The 23,632-nt window shown below is 39.4% G+C and overlaps 1 protein-coding gene across 2 annotated transcripts in view; it reads right to left on the bottom strand.

The window, feature by feature from the left end:
* Window positions 1–23,632, bottom strand: part of rab35 (RAB35, member RAS oncogene family) — a 51,925-nt gene that overhangs the window by 13,570 nt on the left and 14,723 nt on the right. For both annotated transcript variants that reach the window (XM_033043518.1, XM_033043517.1), the window contains exons 2-3: window positions 18,401–18,451; window positions 15,330–15,453 (exon numbers count right to left, since the gene is read on the bottom strand). In XM_033043518.1, the coding sequence (XP_032899409.1) occupies window positions 15,330–15,453; window positions 18,401–18,451 (175 nt within the window). The remainder of the gene's footprint in view (window positions 1–15,329; window positions 15,454–18,400; window positions 18,452–23,632) is intronic.

The raw sequence follows: 23,632 nt of genomic DNA, 5'->3' as shown, positions 1-23,632 counted from the left end.
GTTTTGAAGTCAGCAAAAAGGGGCGTTTCAAGATATCCAAAATTATTTGGCATTACTCTATGGATTGGGATTAAAAGTGGACAAGTAAACTGCTCATATTTTAAATCCAAGTTTCTCATTTCAACCATTTGGGATTCAGTGCTAGCGGTCCCTCCTGTTCATCTGGACCAGCAGGTAATAAGTAGTTTTTCTTCCTCATACACGAACCCAGGCTGTCGACACAGGGTTGCTAGGATGATTCAATCAACAGGAAGTGGAAACCAGCTGGGGATGGTGATTAACTAAACTCCAATTAGCCTCCCTTTGCTCTGATATTTAATTTCATTCACATGTTTAAACTATAATGTTTTAATGTTTTATTATTAATGGTTTACTGTATGTCGTGTTGTTACTTGTGAGTGGAGCACCAAGGCAAATTCCTTGTATGTGTACATACTTGGCCAATAAACTTATTCATTCATTCAATTCAAGTTTTTTTCATAAACTATTTTCAAGATCTGAGCATCACCAGCAAGAGAGACATGAATCACCTTCTTGACGTGTGCCGTCCTTCTGGTAGGGGTGTTTCTGCAGTGCAGAAAGCTCTAGCCTCAGACCCAGTGACAATGAAGGATCAGCTATGTATTTCCAAGCTAATATTGGAGAAGAATCTGTAGACAGATGCCTGGTTCCCTCGTCCATATTAGTGATAGCATATCAGCCACTAGGCTTGGAGCAACTTTGAATTTGGTGCTTATCGCAATGCTGGATGATCTGTGCAGTTTTATTACTTTTGTTTAAACATATGGACTTTTGCTTGACCACTTCAGAGAGCATTTCAAAGGAAACCACATGTAAGCCAGACCAGGGAAAGACGACAGGAGTTGACCAGATGGGTCTCGTCTGCAATCAGGCAGATTTTCATGGTCGTCTTTACAGATATTCGTTGGCACTTTTGTCCAAACCAAACTCTGGATTATTAATTCTCGATAATTCATTTAAATTCCACTACTGCCCTGTTGGGATTGAACTCAATTCTCTGGGTTGCTGGTTGGGTCTCCATGTTGCCAATCTGTTGACTTTCTCACTGTAGCAAGGTAAAGTAATACAAATTATAGCTAATACAAAAGCACAAAAGGGGCACATGTGATTAATTATTTTTCATTGATATTCGGAGTGCGGGATCAAATCTTACACTAGACTAGGCTAACACTGCAATCATTACCGAGTGTTGGTGTACCTTGTCGGGATGCCTTATCGCCTTGGACAAGTCTTGACTACGTTCAATTGTAATTGTGTGGAACTCAGAGGTATCCTGGCCATCTTTCATCCCTCAAGGCACATCAACAACAGATTATTTGGTCATTCCATTTAAATTACAAGTGAGAGCTTGTTGTTGACAAATCATTTGCCAAGTTTCCTACATTGTCAATGACCATTTTTCAAAAGTATGTCATTTGTACAAAGTGCTTTGTAATGTCTTGAGGTTGGTTAAAAAAAAAAAAGGCTGTATGAATGCAGATTCTTTCCTTGATATGCAAGTTCCCTTGTCTATAAATCCTAACAATGAAGGAGACAAAATGTATCAGTAGCTAACAAAAGGAGTATCATTAGGAAATCTATTCCTACAACATAGCAAAAAGATATTTAATATATCTTTTAAAACATGTTTCTAATTTAACAATAATTTCCATTTAGATTGTCATGTATAGTCAGTCTCAAAGCACCAAGAAAGGAAATTGAGCTTATGAAGGAAACCGCAAAGTCTGAGTTCACATTTTACAACACCACAGATCTCAAGCCGAGCTGCAACAAAAAGTCACTGGCACACATGTGGATATAAAACCTGTCCATGCACCTGACCACATTCATCACTGAATAGTAGTCATGTGATACAAAAGATCACTGCGGGCAACAATCAATGATGCAGACATTGTGCGCGTCAAGCACAGTCAGCATTTATTGGCTGGCATAAATTACATGAGAAGATGGAGGCGAGTCAATTCTTGAACCAGCTTTCTGGTGAATTACTCCCACAATGCTGTTGGAGAGGGAGTTCCAAAATTTCGATCCAACCAAGTGCTGGAGTAACTCAGCGGGTCAGAGAGCATCTTTGGAAGATATGGATAGGTGATATTTGGGTTGGGACTCTTCTTCAGATTTGTAAAACCAGCATCAGCAGTTCCTTGTGTCCAGGATAATGTGCAAGTTGGAGGGGAACCCACAAGTATTGTGGTTCCCATGTACTCATTGTCCTTTGAGAGGCACCAAAAAATTGTTGGAACTAACTGCAGGGCATTTTGTCCAATTGTAAAACACTGCAGCCAGGGTGTGGCAATAGTGGAGGAATGGAATATTTGGAGATCAGGAGATGAGGCACTTGCATCTGACCAGCTTTTGTAGCAGTATTAGGATGCTGCTTGTTGGGAACCTGCTAACAGTAATGTCATTGAATATCAAGGGTAGGTTCTTTAACCTTTTTTACTGCTTTAATTGATTGCTGCTGTGGAGAGATACATCGGCAACATCCAGATTACGAGAATTGGGACAGGAAGGTTTATTCAGGTTTGTTTTCGCACCATTTGCCACAGACTTAGCGTGGCTGCTTTACCTGTCAGAACTACCAAGTTACCCAGAGTGCAGGAGGTCCCCAAGTTGCAAACACCCAGTTAATGGACACTCACACACACAAATGTGCTCTTTTCATACTAAATTCCAAAGCCCGACATACTGTAGTTCCTATGAACGGCAGAACTAGTTTCCACTCTTTCCCCATTCCTGGTAATAGTTCTTTATCAGTCTTATGTGCTTTTGATATCATTCATTACAATACTGCACAGGTATAGTTATATTTCTGACATGGACAAAATCAACTTATGGCTATGTGTAAAATGTATTTCCTGTGGAAGCAAGTATACACTCAACCATTGTTCACTTCCAGAATGGGCTATAATACACAAAGGACTATCGATCATCCTGTCTCAGTTAATGATAAGTAATAATTAGGGATTTCCTTGGCCCCGTTTGACTTGGTGCCATGAGACAAAGAGATAGAAGGGAAGTAAGGGAGACTTCAACAGCAAAAACATGCAGGGCCATTCCCTTCTGACTCTCCGTCATTGTCCAATCACCTGCAGTAGTGCAGGATATGGGCACAAAAGCACAATGGGAGCAGATGAGATGCTGGTTGAAACGAACCATGTTGTCCGTGAATCAGTCCAGCTATTTTGAACCAACCCACTGGTTTCATCGTTACAATTACAAATGCTCTCTTTTTAAAATTCACAACTGTTTTTTCTTCACTGAAGTGAAGTTAAATTATCTTGCTGTTGCATTGGGGTTTGAGCATGACACCAGATGGTTAATCCAGGCTTCAGGGTAACTAGCCCAGTCATTAAACCAAATGCATCCAATCCCAGAGAAGGATGTATATCTCCTGCACAAATTAGATCTGGGCACAGTGCAAGCACTTTCTACGTAAACCAGATCTTGGACACACCGCAGACACCTCCTCTTTAATTAGATCCTTGGTGTATTGCAGCTGGCAGCCACAGCCTACACAACAGGACCAATTTGGTTGTCAAAAGCTCACGGTGAAGCTAAGGAACTCACTGTTAAATGAGGCGACAACTTCTGAAGTGGCAGATGCGCAAATAAATATGAATAGCAAAACCCTGCCGCGCCATTTGTTCTGCTCCACTGGAAGCTTTTTATAATGAGTATTTCACTATTGTAAAGTGGAAGCTTTCGTGCGGTGGGTATGGATTAAGCCTGAAGCAGATGAGTAACTCCAGGTATATGTAGCTTTTTAATAATGTGATAGGTGTTGATGCTAATGACTACCAAGGGACTATATTGACAGCGACTCAACATGCTAGCAAAAATTAAATTTTAATATTTTATTGGGGACATTTTGAAGCTCTCTATCAAAACTGCAAAGTTCCCTTTTAACAGAAATGAAACCCTATGGACTTAGCAAATAAATGAGAAATTCAGCTGCCTTTGCCTGAACCATCCGTGGGAGGTGACACAAAGTTTGAATTAAAAATAGATGCTAGTTAAAAAATAGAACCTGTGGGGAGGTTTAAAAAAAAAAAACCTCTGCAAATAATAATTATTGAGACGTTTTCCCTTCTTTGTGTGTGTCAGCTCCCCGGAGACAAAAATATGAAGCAATCAGCGGTGATGGATGCACACACAACTTCATTAAAATTGCTGACAGATAATTATACATTAGCACAGGTTGATTTCAATGGGAGAATGGCAACATGAATGATGTAATACCAGTGCCATCACCAGCAATCCCAAAGCTGCTTTCATGTCATGGTGCCAGCAACAGCCAGAGAGGGAGGTGTGAGCAGCAGGCCACCAAGACAGGATGAGCAAAAACCGTGATGCTGAAAAATACATTAACCTACCAAGGCGGGATGGTGGTGGGGGAGAGGGGGGAGGTGATGTATTTGATGTTTTGCAAACAACTTTTGGCCAGCAGATATATTCTTAATGCTGTCTGGCAAGGCAAAAAAAAAAAAAAAATCATTGCGAATCCAGAATGCCATAAAAGACTGAACCAAAAACCTGAGCAAGTAGCACAGTTGAGTGGAAGGATAAGTAGAGGCAACTGTGTTTTAACACACAGTATACATGCAAACATGTGAAATGGTAGGGAAGAAACACTGATAAAGAAGTGCCATTTGTCACTCCTTAAAATGTGGCCTGCAGAACAAGGGATGTTTAAGTTAAATCCCATCGTGTATTGTGTTATTTTTATTCGTATGGCTGTATGGTAACTCAAATCTCACTGTACCAATTGGTGCATGTGACAATAAATGTAACTTGAACTTGAACTCCCAACTCAAATGAGTGTGCCACCGCCATCACATATCTCAGTCATTAAGTACATACAGGGCTGCACATAAATAAATCAACCCAAATGTTCCCAATTCAGAAACCATAGATGATCTGCGAGGTCCACTGCTTGGTGAAATCTATGTTTGTGGAGATACATGGAAGTGCAAGCTCTGGTTTACAAAAAAACTGTTGGAGTAACTCAGCAGATCAGACTGAAGAAGGGTCCCAATTTTTATCTTTCAAGCTTGTGGCGATCAAGTCGAATGATCCTGACCGGTTCAGGAAATCTAGGTATGATCTTTGTGAAGCTATCAGGGAAGCCTATTGATTGTGGCAAGCTAGCATGCTATAACTGACTACAAATTGAAGCCGGGCAGTTTTGCTGGCAACAATGCATCTCTCCGACAAGTTCAATGCATTTTAAGCTCGTTTTTAACAGAATGTTGTGAAATTATGTCATTGTCAAGTCTCAGGTGCACCTGCATCCAAGGTCACCGTCACAGACTTCAGATCGGCCTTCCCAAGAGTGAACATGTAAAAAGTGACTGGCATGGACGGAATGTGCAAGGAGTGGATGCGAAAGGGGAATAACTGAACCAATGGGAATGGGTGATTGATAGCCGACATGGACTTGGTGGGTTGTAGGGCCTGTTTCCATGCTGTATTTTTAATAAAATAAAGGCCCCGTAGCAGAAGCGTCCAAGTCGCTGGGCTGGAAACTGGAAGTATCCCGAGCTAATTCTGCTACCACCATCATCTATTGCAACAAGTGATGGCTCTCACTGATTGTCGCCGGAAGTTTCCATCCTTTTCAGGACGGACGATGACAGCAATGTCAACATTTGAAACATGGAAGATGGACACGAAAGAAGAATAAAATAAAGAAAGTCATATGCCTGCCTAAAAGGGAAGGATGTAACTCATCATAATGCATCTGTATTATGATTTTGAGCATAATGCATCTGTATTATGAGCTGGCATTTTGCTGATTATGGTTTTAAATTTTCAGAGAACTGTTTCTACAATAGAAATTAATCATGATTTGGCAATGTTTGGACACTTCCTCGAAAATCCACCACTTCATGTTAGCCAATGAACTGCTTTGACCCAGGCCACCCAAAACTCAGTTAATTTTAAGGAAAATGAATCTGGCAGAGGACATTTCTTGAAGGTTTTTCTTCCTGCAGTCTGTGAACGTTGCCCATTAGAAGCAGAATAATTGCCCATGTAGCCAGTAGCCTAAAATTAAAAAAGGCTGGAAATACACGGCAGGTCAGGCCTCCATCATTAAGTGCTTTGAGAGGCTGGTCATAGTGCGCAGATGGTCTCGATCCTCCAAAATTTAACTTTCTGATCCATAGACCACAATCAGTGAGGATGTGTGACAAAACATCCTCGATTATCTTTTTCAATGTTTCAGGATGAAGATCTTTTGCCAAAACTGGAAGGTGGAAAAATAAACTTGCTAACTTATTGGGTGATTGGAGGTGGGAAGGTTTTTTTCCTTTTGGACACAGTAGGTGTGACAATGGGATACTTGTTTCGCTGTTTCTCTTCCCACAGAGCCTATGTTCTCACTCTGTATCTGCTCCCACTAATTGCTGATCAGATAGCCTTGTTTACAGCTTATCCCACCGTCACCCAAGCTTTACCCTCAGAGACGTCCTCCCACTCTCCCGGCAGCTTAACACGCTTCTTTTCTCTCCCAGTACTGACAAAGGGTCCCCAGCTTGAAACAAGACTATTTTCCTTCCCACAGACCCAGCCTGACCTCTTCAGTATTTCCAGCATTTTCTGTTTTAATTTAAAGATTTCCAGCATCTGCAGTTTTTTAAATGTTCATTCACTAGTCTCATGGTAACCATTAATGGAAGAAAGTCACAAATTAAATATGAAAGCTAACAAGGGTTGGAATTTATTGAGAAAAAACTGTCCTCTTCCTTCCGTCCCCTCCCCCAGAACAGAACATCAGTTTGTATTCAGACATTCTGTGCCGTGGCCAAGTACCAAATACCATTTAGAAGCGAGGCCAATAATAGTAGTAACTTGGATTACATATCAGTTGAGACCCAATTCTCTTACAGAACAGGCTCAGCCAGTCAGGGTTGGGTGATGATTGGACATAACGAGTTGTTATATGGACAAAAAGGTAGAGTAACTCAGCGGGTCAGACTGCATCTCTGGAGAAAAGGAATAGGTGACGTTTCGGGTCAAGTCCCTTCTTTAGACTGAATCAGTCTTCAGAGTCTGAAGACCTGAAACATCACCTATTCCTTTTCTCCAGAGATGCTGTCTGACCCGCTGAGTTACTCCAGCTTTTTGTGTCCATATCGGTTTAAACCAGCATCTGCAGTTCCTTCCTTCGCAAGTTATATACTGTTTGAAATTTACATCCAAATACAGGTACTTGATAAGGAGGTTGTAAAGAAAAGTAAAACAATCTCCGAAAAGAAAGAAAAGTGTCACGATGATTCAAAGCTATTTACCTTGTTGGGGAGAGAAGTGCAGAAGAGAGGGTTTCCCCTGGGAGTGGACAAGCGAAGTCTAGACAAGGGTTAAAAACTGGAACAGTGATTTTTTTAATATGATTATGCCTCACTTGCAGAATCAGCAGCATTCATTGGCCCATTGCTCACATTGATACAGACTTTCACTCTGATACCATGGAGTTGTCATGGACACAAATTATTCATTCTTACACCGGCCGGCAAGCAGTAGGGATCTGTCCTCGTCAACAACTTGCATCAGACATATGCTCCACAATAAATGAGGAAAACGGCAGACAATGCTAATCCTTTATATTGGGATTGTGCTGCTGATTCCTGGTGGACTAGGGCTATTAGAGAGACAAAACCTGCCAGATTCATTTCAGCTCAGTACAAACATTAAAATAAAGCTTTTATTTACAGAGCAAAATAAATGGGGTGGACAAAAGTGTGGTCAAAGCAATGGACTGGGAAAACGTAACCGCTGAAATGTGCACCTCTGACCTGCCATCTCTTTGTGTCAACCGTTTTCGCCACCTTAGTTACATTGGACTGAATGTTTGAAAGTATGTTATTTATCTCTGGATCAATACTGAAGGCTTGCATTCTCCTCAAGATATCCTGATCTCGCAGGCCACAGTGTGTACTCTCTGTAGTATGACCTTAGGATCCTTCTTGAAGAGGAACGTTTTCAGTTTTACAACCTGGCAGCTCTTGACTTTGATACAAAATTGGCCATAATGCTGTGATATTATTCCATCCTATTTAAAAGATCCTATTTTTTGTTTACTGTATACACTAATTACATTGCAATCTACAAAAATCCTGGGATTACCATTAGAAATTGTCCAGATCATGCAATTTTAATCAACTGGTAGAATAAAGATATTATTGATTATAAATTGCAATTTAAACAAACATATCCTATGCATCTGATTATGCCAAAGTCAAATGACTTCACTGTTTGTTCAAAAGGAAAATAAAACTGGCTGCTCAGATTAGCTGAAGTCAGCTAATTAGTAAACTGGATCCAGGAATACAAAGCATGGGAAGAAGCTAGAAAATACAGAATACAAAATGACGCAATTTTGTTTTTTGTCCTATATTTTACAGTTGCACACATGTATTCAAGTTGCACATATAATACACACAAACACTCAAGAATGAAAGACGCCGCAGAAAATGGTGGACATTGCCTGGTTCATCAGAAGTACCAACTCCCCACTATTGAAGGCATCGCTACAGGAAGAGCTGCCTCAAGGTGGTAGCTACTATTAAATACCCATACCACCCTGGCCACAGATCTTGCACTATGTTGCTTAGCTTGCACTATCGTGGTCTGGTTTACCAAGAGTAAGTGAACAATATTGCTTGTTGCATTTATTGTGCCTGTAAAGCAGCAGCAATTAAACAATTTCATTGTTCTGGACCCAGTCTTGTGACAATTAAACACTCTTGACATTGCAAAGGCAAGAGCTGGAACGACTTACTCTCTATTGATCTGAAGGGACATTGTGTAAATAGTACAAGATATTTAGATTTATTAGCACCACTAAAATATACAAGTCAGTGGCAACTGTGATCAAACATAACATCAGCTCTGGTTGCCAAGACACAGAACTGTTCCAGTAATAGAGGAGGTGCTGAGAAGCCAATCCTCATTGTGACAGGTCAGAGCTGGGGAATGACAATAGATTTTTGTCCTGAAAATAAGAGCTCCAACGCTGCCAATGATGAACACAACTACGGAAGTGAAGAGGGCAAATCCAGCCCACATCCTTAAATAACAAAACAAAATGAGAAGAGTAAACACACATTCAAACTAATAAAAGGTACATTTAAGGCTCAACAAGATCTTTTTTTAACGAAGCATGAGCAACACATCAATAAGAGGAATAAAATAAAATTATTTTGTCAGTTGAGAAAATAATTAGAATATGGCAAAAGGAATGTCAGAATTTTCTGAATGAACCAAGATCAAAAAAATTGCTCTCCTCTTTCACAATTCTTTGACATTTTCATCAGTCACCCTCTAATTTCGGCTTGATGTTCCTCTTTCAGTTAGATGGCCCAGAATACAACCCCACAATGAAGATACTGTACAACATAACCTGGTCAGGGTAGTATGACCAGATTATATAACCATACTATGATTATATGATCATAAGATCATTGTATGACCACCCTAACAGCAGGGTCAAAATCTAGATTGAGATATTTGCACTCATCACCATCTAGACAATCTGTGAGAGACAACCACAATCCAGTCTAGAAAACTAAAAGCATGTGACCTGTGGCTCAACTGATAGCAGGGGTCAAGGGAAAAGCATTCAAGTCACGTCACTGTTTCCACCAATCGTTACACCACTACGCACAAGAAGCACAAGACGCAATTGTATGCAGATGCCGAGAAGTGTGTTCTGCCCTGGCTGAACAATTTCTAATCTTGTGATGTGGACTCGATAAGAAGAAGCTGACAGCATACTTGCCTCCAGAATCAAAGAGTTTGTGGCTCAAGTTCCACTTCAGAAATATTAGCACAAAAACCCAGGGGGACATTCCAGTGCAGTCGAGAGAGGTCCAACGAGGTGGTGCCACCTTTTGCTTAAATTTCTAAGTAAGAACTCACCTGCCATCCTGGGTGTACGATTTCAAAGAACAAGCATTCTCCCCGGATCTATCGCTAATAAATCATCTTTATAAAAATAATCTTTTTTTTAACACTATTACCGCTACTTGTGGGAGCTGGCTACATGCCACATGCAGGTTATATAATCAAATACATCATTGGCTTTATAGTTCTTTGAAAGTAACTGATGGTTCGATTATAAATCATTTTTATCTGACACAAACCCAACTGTTTATTTTCTTTAAAAAAAAAATCTTTATTTACTAATCCAAACAATCAGTGCACTCCCACAGCCTGAAGACAAATGTAAAAGTTGGAGAGTCATCTGGATGCTGGCTGGCGTCAGCAGAATGAACACTTAATGGAGACTTAACTTCCTGTCACTGAACAAGTGTGGTTTTCACCAACGGATGTCTACAATGCCTTTGAAGCCATTGTGGAAAGTTAGAGTGAAGTGCGTTAACAGCAAGTGTTGAAATATTTTATTTTAAACAACCACATCGAAATGTTCTTCATTCACAATTCAGAAAAAAAGTGAGCGAGCTAATAATAATAATTCTAATTCCACCTACTGAATTATTGCATTTTGCCAACTCAAACAAAAGAGCTCAAAAGAGAAAAAACTGTACTTGGTCAAAAATCTAGTAATCCTGCTCTTCCCTCACCCCCTTCTTTCAGTCTGAAGAAGTGTCTCGACCCAAAACATCACCTATTCCTTCGCTCCATAGATGCTGTCTCAACCGCTGAGTTTCTCCAGCATTTTTTCTACCTTTGATTTTTCCAGCATCTGCAATTCTTTCTTAAATATATTGATACAAATTAGTCTTTTCCATGATCACCTGGGCTTTTACAGATTGTACAGTGGGCAAAATGTGTAAGACCAGAAGGCCAACGTGCAATTGTCTTACATACATTTTTATCTGTCAAGCAAATTGAGCAAATACTTATTTTGTGTCAACTGTTCCTACCAGTGTAACTCCCCTACTGCATGGCTGAAATATTACACTCTTAAACTACAAATTTATCATTATGGGGATTAATGCTAGACCAGCCATCTCAACAACGTCAATTTGAAATACTTCTTTATTCCCTCAATCAGTCAACCAATATCTGGTTTGCAAGTCAGTTGGCAGTGATTTTTAACCCAATTCCAGTTTTGATCTTAGAATCCAAGATGTGGAGAGAGCAGCATTGCCACCTTACAAACGAGTTCCCCTTCAGGTGGATGCAAAAAAACCCAATATGGCTCAGTTTTAAAACAATGTTTGGGCATTCTTCTGAACATCCAGGATATTACTTACTCCTCCAATATCAAAAATAATCACTTTTTTTTCATTGCTATTTGTAGGACTTTCCTGCAGACAATCTGACTACTACATTTCCTATATTACCAGAAGAATTGTCTTAGTACCACTTTCTGTAAAATGCTTTAGCATATTGAAATGAAATGAAAGATGCTTACTTCCCTAAATTATTACTTCCCTATTTTCCCCATTTTTGAACAAAAAAAATGTGTTGTGACGCACAAAGATGCATAAACAACGCAATTCTAAATTGCTTACCGTGAAGAAAATTAGTACACAGGTTAGAATTTACATTTATTATTTATGCACAAAAACCTCTTGTGCATTGGTTATGAAGATCAATAATGGACTGATGATCAGAATACAAGGTTGGTTTGGGAAAAATACCTGATCAAAGAATAGGCAGCAATAGTTTAAAAGAAATCCTTTCTTATCTTGAGTATATGCATTCAGTCTGTGCAGACTAAACAAAAGTAGGAATTCAGATAAAATATTCCTACTACTTTTGTTTCAATATCACTCCTACCCGTTGGCAAGCCACTTGTGGCAACAACAGCTTGTTGATAACTAGAGCTGCAAATTAAAGGTTAGCAGACAACACTCTCAGCACAAGTACAGCCAATCTATTTCTGCCAGTATTATAAACACTCAATTCAGTGTCATTTTTATGAATGTTGAACGTACGAAGGCTCACTTTCCAAGAAGCAAACAAGTGCACGCAACAGACATCCTTTCAATGAACTCAGGGGTCAGTCCAGGCACTTTCCATCAGTTCCTCCAGTTCGGAGAAAAAACGATTTAAGTCACAATAGTTATGTCTCTATACCAAATTACTGTCCAAACAGAACAAAAGGTTCTCAAATTATAACTCAAATTTTAATGGTACAAATCTTTGTGAACAAGATTAGATCTGACCACTATTAATAGCTGTCAGCTTCCCCACATCATCTTGATAATCAAACTGTAAACACATGATAGCCTTCACTAAACTATTCTACTCTTACTTGGGAACAACTTAGATGTACCAGATCATTCTTCAACGTAGAAGAGTGAATTTAAACACCTGTTCAGAGAGGCAAACAAAGACAATTGCTGAGAGTAAAGGGGACAAATAATGCAGGCAACACTTTAAGCTAACAAATTAGTCCTGTTGTCTATTTCCTGCCCATTGTCCAAAGCAAGATTGCCACAGGAAATGATCTCATTAAAGCTAAACCACAACCTGATTATAACCAAATTAAGGCTGTCAATACCTTGCAGATAAGGTATGATGGTTTATTCCTGTGAATGGTAAATTACCACCCCTAACACTACTGAAGCCAATTGCTTCTAAAATTATTGTCAAATCAAAGATGATCACTATAAAGGCCATAAAATTATGAACAAATGAATAGAAGATCATTAATCAGATAACAGTCCTCAGTATAGACTGAACAGAGGAAAAACCCTCAAATACTGATGCAACATACTCATCTGGGTTCTCCCTAGAACTAAAAGTCTCTCTCGTACACACATTACAAAGAACATTGCATTCCTATTGAAAGTTGATTTCACCTTTCTTTATTTAACAATATTAAAAGTTTCAACGAATGTTCATGCTTTCATCAGGCGCTGGGAAAGTGCTTAGGAAACCACAGCATAATAACAGGAAGGTCAGGCTTAGCTGACTTGTCAGAGTCCAGTATGTGGAACGCAATCTTAAACTTGGAGCTAATCTGCTCAGTGGTGAAGTCAATAACAACTTCCTCACAGCAATGGCGATGGAAATCTGAAAATCTCAGTCACCCCCCCCCCGTCCCGTCCCGTCCCTGTCCCTCACCAAAATTGGGGAAATCAAGTTCGTCAAATTAACAATTTTGATTAGGTTAGCCAGATGTATTAAAGCTTATAGAACCAAAGCATTTAGATGAAGATTACGCATAGGGGTGCAGGATATAACAAAATGACAGAATAAACAAGAAGACAGTGAATAGTTTTCTCTTGCTCTCACATTCATGTACCATAAGTATTGACCAGTAAAATACAGCACATGCTATGTGCAAATCCTATTTACATCAGTAAAGGGTCATATGTTGTTGACTCTTCAATGATATGGCCAGATCTCCAGATGCTTAGCATAGAGTTTAATTCAGATAAAGGTGAGGTGCTGCATTTTGGCAAGGCAAACCAAGACGGGACTTGAACAGTAAATGATGGGGCCCTGGGGAGTGTTGTTGACCAGAGACCTAGGGATGCAAGTACACAGTTCCATAACAGTGGCGACAAGTAGACAGGGTGGTGAAGGCGGCGTCAGCATCATGTATTAAGTACAAGAATTGGGACTAAATAGTTATGCTATCCAAGATGGACAGGAAAGGTTTCAAGAATATAGATCAAATGTGGGCAAATAATACCTTAGATGAGCATTTTGGGCAGCATGGACAAGTTGGATTTAAAAGGAACTTTAGGGCTTTTTTTTCCCCTTAGAGGGTGCTGCACAAATGGAATGAGCTCCCAAAGGAAGAAGCAGAGGTAGGTACAGGTATGGCATTTAAAAGACACTTTGATACATCCATGGATAGGAAATATTTGGAAGGATATGGGTCAGGCACAGACACATGGGATGACTCAGATTAGGCAACTTGGTTGGCCAAATTTGCCCAAAGGGCCTGTTTACGTGATGTAACTATGTTAAATAAGAATGGATTTAAAATAGTTGGTTGTATTTCCAGGGAAAGAGTTCAAATGGCAAGAATTGTGATAAAAGATAGAAATGGGCTAAAAGTTATATATGATTTTTAACTGCACTGTTTGCTTGAAAAAGCCAAAAGTCAAAATTGAACTGATAGTTTCTTCAACATTCCTAATCTTCCACATATGGCCAAAGGATAGAAATAATTTTCAACCCATCCTTAGATTTTCTGCTCAGTGTACATCTCTCAATAATTTGTCAATGTTTCTGAATTTATTTGCCTCTTGAATTGCTCTGAAACCAAGTCTTTAATAAGCTTCAATGTTGTTTGCCAAATATCCATTACTAATGAAGCTCTGTCACGTGAAGTCAATGACTCTATCAATGCTTTTGCATTTCAACCTGCTGTTAATCTTCCAGCCTCAAGACAAGGCTCCTTACAACACAGTAATGGAATTAAGAACAAATGGACATTTGGAATTGGATGTACAACACTAAAAGTCTGACCTCTCATTAATGTATCCAATCTCCCCCAAAAAGTTGTCATCACAAGGTAAACACAAGCGTGCATTAATTAACAGCAACATTTTCTTAACACTCCAAGCTGGAGAGTTGTGGGTTGGCGGTTCAAGATCAGTTCACAATTTTGACTGATACGACTGACACAAGCGTGCATTAATTAACAGCAACATTTTCTTAACACTCCAAGTTGGAGAGTTGTGGGTTGGCGGTTCAAGATCAGTTCACAATTTTGACTGATACGTCTGATGTGTGACACGGTCCAAGAACACAGGGCTGAATGTGAACTAAAAAAATCCAGCCTTCAAACAAAGCTGTGGAGATAAGCCTTCAAGTATTTCTCAAGAGATAACACGTCTACTGTTTTGTCCACATTTCTTAAATCACTCCTTAAAGGAGGAATGAGATCCGATTCTAAATAGTGTGTATATTTGCACTATTTTAATCTGTGCCAGTTATCACAAACTTCTTTTTTTCCCCCACAGCAGAAACAATGAATATACATTTTAATTAAAAAATTGTTTTGCTTTCATGTGGAATTGATACTATCGGAAACACAATAATTGTTACATTATTCTCTGCAAAGAATTCCAACTTTCCGAGGCAATGATAATAAGTGACCCACATAATCCTTTTATGACCTGAGCTATGGATTCCAGTTATCACTAGAGACGGAAATTAGCTACTGATTGGCTACAATCTCGCATATTTACATGCAAATGTTCATTAATATGCACTGTCCCTATAAACAAAACATTATTATTATAATTATTATCAAGTAAGCAGTCCAGTCCATTGTACAATCAAAAGACCATCCCCTTTAAGACGATACTTGAACGAAGGTTAACAGCATTAGTCTATAAATTGGGCTGGGTGGGAACTGCACTCACGTGGAAGTGATGGTTCGGAATCGTTCTTGCCCAGCTGTGTCCCAGATCTGCAACTTAACCTTTTCGCCATTGATTTCCACCGTTCTTATCTTAAAATCCACCCCTATCGTAGTAATGTAGCTGCCTATAGACAAAGGAAAACAGAGTATAATTGCTTAAAATTCACAACAGAAAGATATATCTTTGCATGATCTGATGCAAAAAGACAAAGCAGAGAATTCAAACTAGTTTAGCCAATGACTTTGTCAGAAGACCAATACAAGCCGAGCAGAGGAATTAGACTCATTAACTTTTAGGGTAAACAGTGCTTCCCGACAGTAACTGGGTTTTCACTCAAACATGATGTATAAACATTGGCATTCCTTTCCCGTTAAAAGCACAACATTCAAAATAACAAGTTGGATTTTTACAAAAAGTGCAACAGATGTTGTATGTAGGAAGGAACGGCAGATGCTGGTTTAAACCGAAGATAGACACAAAAAGCTGGAGTAACTCAGCGGGACAGGCAGCATCTCTGGAGACAAGGAAGTAGCCTGAGGTCCTCGACCCGAAACGTAATTCAGTTTTGGGTTCGAGACTTCAGATTTCTTCAATCCATTCCTTCTCTGTAGAGATGCTGCCTGTCCCGCTGAGTTACTCCAGCTTTGTGTATCTATCTACAGATGTTGTAAATTTGAAAGAATAATGGAAAGTGCTGGAAATACATAAAAAGCAGCATTTGAGGTGAGAGAAACTACATTGACACATCAGGCAGTGACCTTTCATTGAGAGATCATTGCTGTGAAAATTTAACTGATTCTTTCTCATATTGGCCCGACTTTAAATAATGTAACATTTTATGTTTTTATAAACAGCTTGCAGTTTATAAACCAGGTCAAAACAATGCCTTACAGTGGCCTCAACCAAGCAGAAATGCAATTGTTGCAGTGGGCATCACACACATGTGCATCGAAGGGCAGAGGAGAAAAGCATTGCTTAGTCCATAACATTTCTTGTAAAACCGTTGCTCTTGGAAAGTATAGCTAATATGTCATTGAAAATACCAACAGTGTAAAATTTTAGGCTGGGTAAAGTTACAACTACCATGTAGCACGTTGCCATGCGACAGTTTTGAAAAATATTTCAGCACTGTCAAATTGAGACAAGAAATCACCAAAAATATCTGCATAAGCATCAAATCAGTATGGAAGAAAAGGGGAAAGCGGATCATATGAAGAGTGTTCAAGAAGGAACTGCAGATGCTGGAAGATCGAAGGTACACAAAAATGCTGGAGAAACTCAGCGGGTGCAGCAGCATCTATGGAGCGAAGGAAATAGGCGACGTTCGGGCCGAAACCCTTCTTCAGACTGATGGAGGGTGGGGGGGAGAGGGAAGGAAAAAGGGAGGAGGAGGAGCCCGAGGGCGGGGGGATGGGAGGAGACAGCTCGAGGGTTAAGGAAGGGGAGGAGACAGCAAGGGCTAGCAAAACTGGGAGTAATAAAACAACCAAATCATCTGCTTTAGTGATGATGTTAAGAATATGAAGAGTCATGTTTTAACAGATCCATGGATAAGAAAGATTTCGAGGGATATGGGCCAAACACAGGCATTGGGACTAGCTTAGATGGGGCATCTTGGTTGGCAAGTGCCTATTCTCATGCTGTATGACTCGGTGTTACCTCCATAATTCTCTGGATAATGACAAATGTATTCTTGTGGGACAAAGGGAAAGAAGGGCGTTAAACAGGTGCAGGGCAAAAGGCATGATCCGCAGTGGTGTCATTCAACTGGCACACAAAACCTAAAAGGAGCCTATCATTATATTCAACATACTGATTTGTAAAAGCACCAATGAGAGAACAGTGCAGGAAACACGTGCTGACATCCAACTGCATCCTTTCTATGTAGCTAATTTTTGAGGAACTAATGTATCTTTAAGAGACTTTTCACAATATCAAAGGATGTTATACAACTGCAACTCTTAGAATGAGAGCATCAGTCTATCTGGAGGTCCAGCAGTGCCCTGAAGATTCCAAAGAATAGAGATGCAATACAATGTCACAAGCACTATGAATAATCTGAAGAAGGGATTCGACCCGAAACATCACCCATTCCTTCTCTCCAGACATGCTGCCTGTTCCGCTGAGTTACTCCAGCTTTTTGTGTCTATTTTCGGTTTAAACCAGCATCTTCATTTCCTTCTTACGCACTATGAATAGCTATTGTGTACAATTAATCAAATTAACTCACAGTACCGAAGCTTAAATGCTGCATAAACTGCTCCCTAAGGGCTCATCATCCAGCATCTATTTCTCATTCCTGACCAGTGTATTTTATAAACCAAAACCACTGTTAAATGCCTTTCATTACAATAGTGCGTACATTTCAAATGTACAGTTCACACTCCCAAGACTGTCTGAACAGTTAAGAATTTGATGCAATCATCTTGTGATGGGAGGATTTAAGAAGAATTAGTGCATTGATCTGAAATTGATGAAAGTGGTAAATTATGACAGCTTGGGATAACACACCTGGAAAGTAATGAAAGAAACAAATATGAAAAGAAAAAACAAAGAACCTACATTCACAGGGACACTATAATTTTCTGAACAATATTAAGCTCAACGATGTTGGATAATAATTTATAACCTGAGGAAATCTCAAAGTGCTCTGTAACTAATAAAACACCTCTTACTTTTATAGTGTAGTCACTGTTGTAATATAGAAAACAAAAAAAATTCACACATCAGGATCACATAAATAACAAAGTAATAAAACATAATAAAACATAATAAATCTGCTTTAGTGATGATGTTAAGTAATTATTTTCTAGGAGTTAAAAGGAAGACCTTGGCCTCAACAATGCCCAAAAAGCGTTCGGGATTGCAGAGTGACGGGCTGGATCGCAAACTCAATCCTCTGGTGTGGAGCTTGAAGCAATGACCTAATACAGGCATCAGGAGTGTCACCCTACTACATCTGAATAAAAGACAAAGGAAAAAACCTGAAGAAACTGCAAATTGAAAATTCCTATCCTCACGGGAATGAAGCACTGCCTATTAAACGATGAAAAGAATCCAATTGTGCTTACCTGAAAATGTGTTATCTGCAAATCGTAGTAAGAGGCTACTTTTCCCTACACCTGTAAAACAGAGCAGAAGAATAGAGATGCATCCTTGATCAAAAGCACATTTTATAGAATTAAAAGCAACCCCACTCCTGTGATCTCTCCAAGTGGAAATCGATAATGTAATTTGCACTTGCATTTGGCTGCAAATCTAAATGCACTACAACTGAAAACATCTATATGCATGTATACAATATGCATATAATCAAATACAAAATCTTTTAAAAATGGTCATGAATAGCCATGGACAAAAACAATGCAGATCAACTACAGACTGATAGGCTGCATCTGTTATATACTATGCAAATTAAAATAAAATGTATCTCAAAGTACAATATCACTGACTGGTTTGAACTCTGAAATATATATTTTTAATTGTAAGATCAGAACACAAGTTAATTACCTCAATTACAAAAATTATGCCCACCAACAAAACAATATTGTCATAAATCACAAAAAATGCCAAATCAGATTGTCATAAATCACAAAAAAGAACTAGGTTTTAATGGTTACGTATTCAATCCTATGATTGTTCATACAATAAAAATGATTTACTTGTCAGAGGACGTCATACCATATGCTCCCAATGACATATGTGGGAAAGTGAGTTTTCAACCACACCAACCCTAGGCTAGGAACAAGGAATGGCACCGATAAAATGGACTCCACGTATAATGGAACTATAATCTGTGCAAGGAGAATGGATGCAAGGAGGACTTTAAATGACGTAAGAGTAAAGAGGGAAGGGCAAGAGTTGGCAATTCAAACGGAGACCAAAAAAGGAGTAACTCTTCCCAACTAAAAGATGTGGAAATATGGTTGAAGTTAGAAATTGCACTTTGGAGCCACGGGTAAAATGAATACTCAAAGATACGAGGACACAAGGAAACATAGATGCTGGTTTACCAAATGAATAGTGCAGGAGTAACTCAGCAGGGCAGGCTGCATCTTTGGAAAATACGAATAGACGATATTTTGGGTCAGGACTCTTTTTTACACTGAATGTGGTGATTGGTGGTCAGGGGGAGAAAGCTGGAAGTGAGGTGGGGGCAGGACAAAGTCTGGCAAGTGATAGGTGGATACAGGCAAAGGGGGTTTTGATTCGCAGATGGCTGGACAAAGGCCAGAAATGAAAAGACAATGTGTGATCTGGATAGAAGAGGTACAAATTGTGAAACCAGAGGAAGGATATAGGTGGAAAGGGATAAATGATTGCATATTCAGGTGCGGCACACAAAAGTGAGGCATGAAAATATATGAAGCAGTTAAAAAGAAGATAAATTAATGTAATATTGGAGTTTCAAGTCAGCTGCCTAAGTAAGTATTTTCACCCAAATATATATGGAACAAAGTGAATTAACAGCAGCTGTACATTTACATGGTTGTTATCAATTGGGAATAGAACAGAGATGGCTGCAAAAGAGCCAGGAATGGGAACAAAATATTCACAGTTTTAAGGAATAATTTAGAAGTAATCATCTAATCATAGATGAAATGGCTACAATGATAAGGAAGGATTACACGAGTGGACACCGTGGGTAGAAATAATAAATAATGAATTGAGATAATAGTGGAGGTTGTACATACCCTTTGTATGTAGATTGGATGTTTAATACAAAAAAAAGGACGGTTAATGTGAGACTTTAATGTCCATATCATTTGAGATGAAACAAAACAGGTCACGACAAAGGCAGTGAATCAAAGATTCTAAATTGACGTAGGTTGATTATTTTAGATGAAGAATAAATTAGTAAAACTAAACTGAATTTGGAGAAGTAAAACAATCTCAGACATACATGGACGAGATTGAAAAAATCAGGGAAACAGAGGGTTGACCTATCAAATCTAGATGAGTGACAAGGTGCAGAGATTAAGATAAGGCGAAAAAAGGAAATTTATAATCAGGCGCCAACCAGAAAACTGGACATGCAAGTGCTAGAGTGTAATTAAAAGGGCGATTAAAAACAGAAGGAGTGGTGAAAATACTGGCTCATAAAATCCATTAAACTCCAAAAGATAAATTATTAGTGACCAAGCGGAAACTAGTAGGTAGGCAATAATGGTTGGAGATAGAGGATGTGGGCAAAGTCCTTCATGAAGATGCAAGAGACAATAGATGCTGGAAGCTGGAGCAAAACCCCCCCCAAAAAAAACAAAAAAAATCAAACTGTACCCAGTACCCAAAAATGAATTTGAAAAATAGACAATTGACAGAACAATAGAGCAGAAGGTTATGCTTGCATTACATAAAGTATAGCTAAACCATAGCCTACTAAAACACATGCTGCCCTGGTCACCATTCCACAGAAAGGTGGTTGCACTGGAGGGGCATAGAGATGATTTATGGCGACGTTGCCAGGACTGGAACAATTTTGCTAATAGTAAACACTGGATGAGCTATGCTTGTTTTCTTTCAAACAGAGGCAGCTGATGGGAGACTTAATTGAGGTACACAAAATTATGAGGGGCCATAATGGCCTTTCCATTTACTTGTGTAAGAAGGAACTGCAGATGCTGGTTTAAACCAAAGATAGACACAAAAAGCTGGAGTAACTCAGCGGGCGGGACAGGCAGCATCTCTGGAAAGAAGGAATGGGTGACGTTTCGGGTGAAGAAGGGTCTCGACCCGAAACATCACCCATTCCTTCTCTCCAGAGATGCTGCCTGCCCCGCTGAGTTACTCCAGCTTTTAGTGTCTTTCCATTTACTTTGTCTCTTAGTGGAGAGTTCACATTCAATTTTTTGGAGGAGTGTAGCAGGGAGGAGTTGGATGTTGAACTCACGGTCAGAAAGGTTCATAGAGGCTATAAGCCTCATCACATTTAAACAACTGTTGGATGTGCAGTTGAATAAGAGTGAGCTAAAGGCCATGGACCTGGCATTGCAAGATGGGAATCAGGCTGGAGAACTCATTTAAAGCCAGCACAGACATGATGGGCTGAAAGCCTATTTTGCAATTCACACAAGAACATTCAAAATAATTCTCTACGTCTATTTTCTGCAGAACTGACAGACCACATTGGATTTAATAATGAGTATTGAGTCAAATCGAGCTAAGAGCCTAACAATGCTTGAACATTAGTCATCATAACACGAGTTAACGTTCCCAACATATTTGTAGCACCTGCAGCCCTGAGGGGGGTTTGATTCATTCTGCCCACCCGCTTCTCTGCTCTAATTATAAAAACACAATAAAAACACTTTTCATAATTGCATCCTACTTCTAATTTTACCACATCACACGAAGGGGTTCCCAGGTTTAAAAATATAGTTGTCAGAACTTAATGCAGTGTTCGAAAGGGAAAAACATTAAGCCACTAAGATTTTAGATTGAGACAAGATTAGCTTCAATGCAATGAGGCAGACTGTCCAGAGAAAAATGTGCACATTTGCTAATGGGCAGGATGACAGACGACCAGTGGGAGGTGTTGCAAAGAATTAAATGTGATACATTGGCAATTCATCTGGAGATGAGAACGTCACTTATCATATCATAAAGTCATGAGGCATGGAAACAGGGCCTTTGGCACAATGAGTCAATGCCAACCATCTACCACCCATTGAGATCAATTCTACATTCCCATCCATTCCCCTCGAGGCAATTCGGTTGCCAATTAATCTACCAACTTACACATCCTTCCAGTCTGGATGGAAACTGGAGCATGCTTGATGACAGAAAATAGTCATGGAGGACTAAAATGGTCAGGAACAACGCAAAATAAGAGGGAAGTGTTTAAAACATCCGAAATCTAGCAGAAGTTCTAGCCACTTGGAGAGCCAAAGTGAAAAAAAGTAAAAAGGACAGGAAGAAACATAAAGGAGAGAACAGGAATCATATTAGGGGGAACGGGTAGCCAAAACCACTTAAAAATGATAATAGGAATATTGCAAATAAAAATGAGCAAACAGATTAAATAACTACTTTGAACAGTGTATTCCAGGTGGAAGAAGCCAGAAATAGACATCTTGAATAAACTGACATGAAAATCAGTGCAAGTGAAGAAACAGCAATCAGAGATGTTAAACAGACCCTTTGGTCCACCGAAATCCTGCTGACTTTCATCCACCCAAATAGACTAATCCAAACATTCCCACTAACTCCCACATACACCAGATTCAATTTAATGGCCAATTAACCTACTGATCTACATGTCCTTCAGAAGTGGATGGCAACTGAGCACTTGGTGGAAACCCACAAGGTGAAGGGGAGAATGTACAAATTCTACTCTGGCAGCAATGGATATAAAAAAATTAAACCCAGGTGACTGGAGCAATGTGACCAGAAAGCGTAAAGGTGGCAAGCAGAAATTCTGTTTGACAGGAGGCCCTCCTGCAAGGATTATGGTTGCAATCTCCGAGTATAAATGAGATAACATGATTCAAATTTGCCAGTGATTAAAATAAAATTACATGGAAATTGTGTGCATGCTGCAGAGATGTTAATAGATTATGTGAATAGATTAAATTGTGAAAAACAGATTCCAGTGCACAGGTGAGGTGCCAGAGCACTGGAGGGTGGCTAATGTTGTGCCTCTGTATAAAAGGGCTGCAAAGAAAAACCCAAGAACTTATATATGGTTAAACCTAACATCTGTGGTACGAAACTTCCTGGAAAGGATTCTGAGGGGCAAGACATAGATGCATTGGAAAGATAGGGGTTGATCAGGGATAGTCAGCATGGTTTTGTTCATGGGAGTTTGTGGCTCATGAATTTGTCATCTTGGTCAACGATTTGGATGAGAATGTATTAGGCATGATTAGTAAGTTTACAGATGACACTAAAATAGGTGGTATCATAGATTGTGAAAATGGTTCTAAAGAATTTCAGTAGGACCACGATAGACTGGGCAAGGAATGGCTCATGGAGTTTAATGCAGGTGTGTTATGTGCTGCATTTTGAGAAGTCAATCCAGGACAGGATCTGCAGAGTGAACAGTGGGGCCCTGAGAAGTATTGTAGGGCAGAGAGACCTAGTAATAGAAATAAATAGTCTGCTGAGAGACCTAGGAATAGAAATAAATAGTCTGCTGAAAGTGGCATCGCAGGTAGATAAAGGGTGATGAAGAAGGCTTTTGCCATAATGGCCTTCATCAGTCAGTGAGTATAGAAGTTGGGACTTTATGTTACAGTTGTACAAGGTATTGGTACGGCTACACTTAGAATACTGAATTCAACACTTTATTCCTTTGAAGGCTG

Source organism: Amblyraja radiata, chromosome 25, assembly GCF_010909765.2.
Source record: "Amblyraja radiata isolate CabotCenter1 chromosome 25, sAmbRad1.1.pri, whole genome shotgun sequence".
NCBI lineage: Eukaryota > Metazoa > Chordata > Chondrichthyes > Rajiformes > Rajidae > Amblyraja > Amblyraja radiata.
The sequence above is the reverse complement of the archived record's forward strand: the minus strand, read 5'-3'. Positions and strand labels throughout refer to the sequence as shown.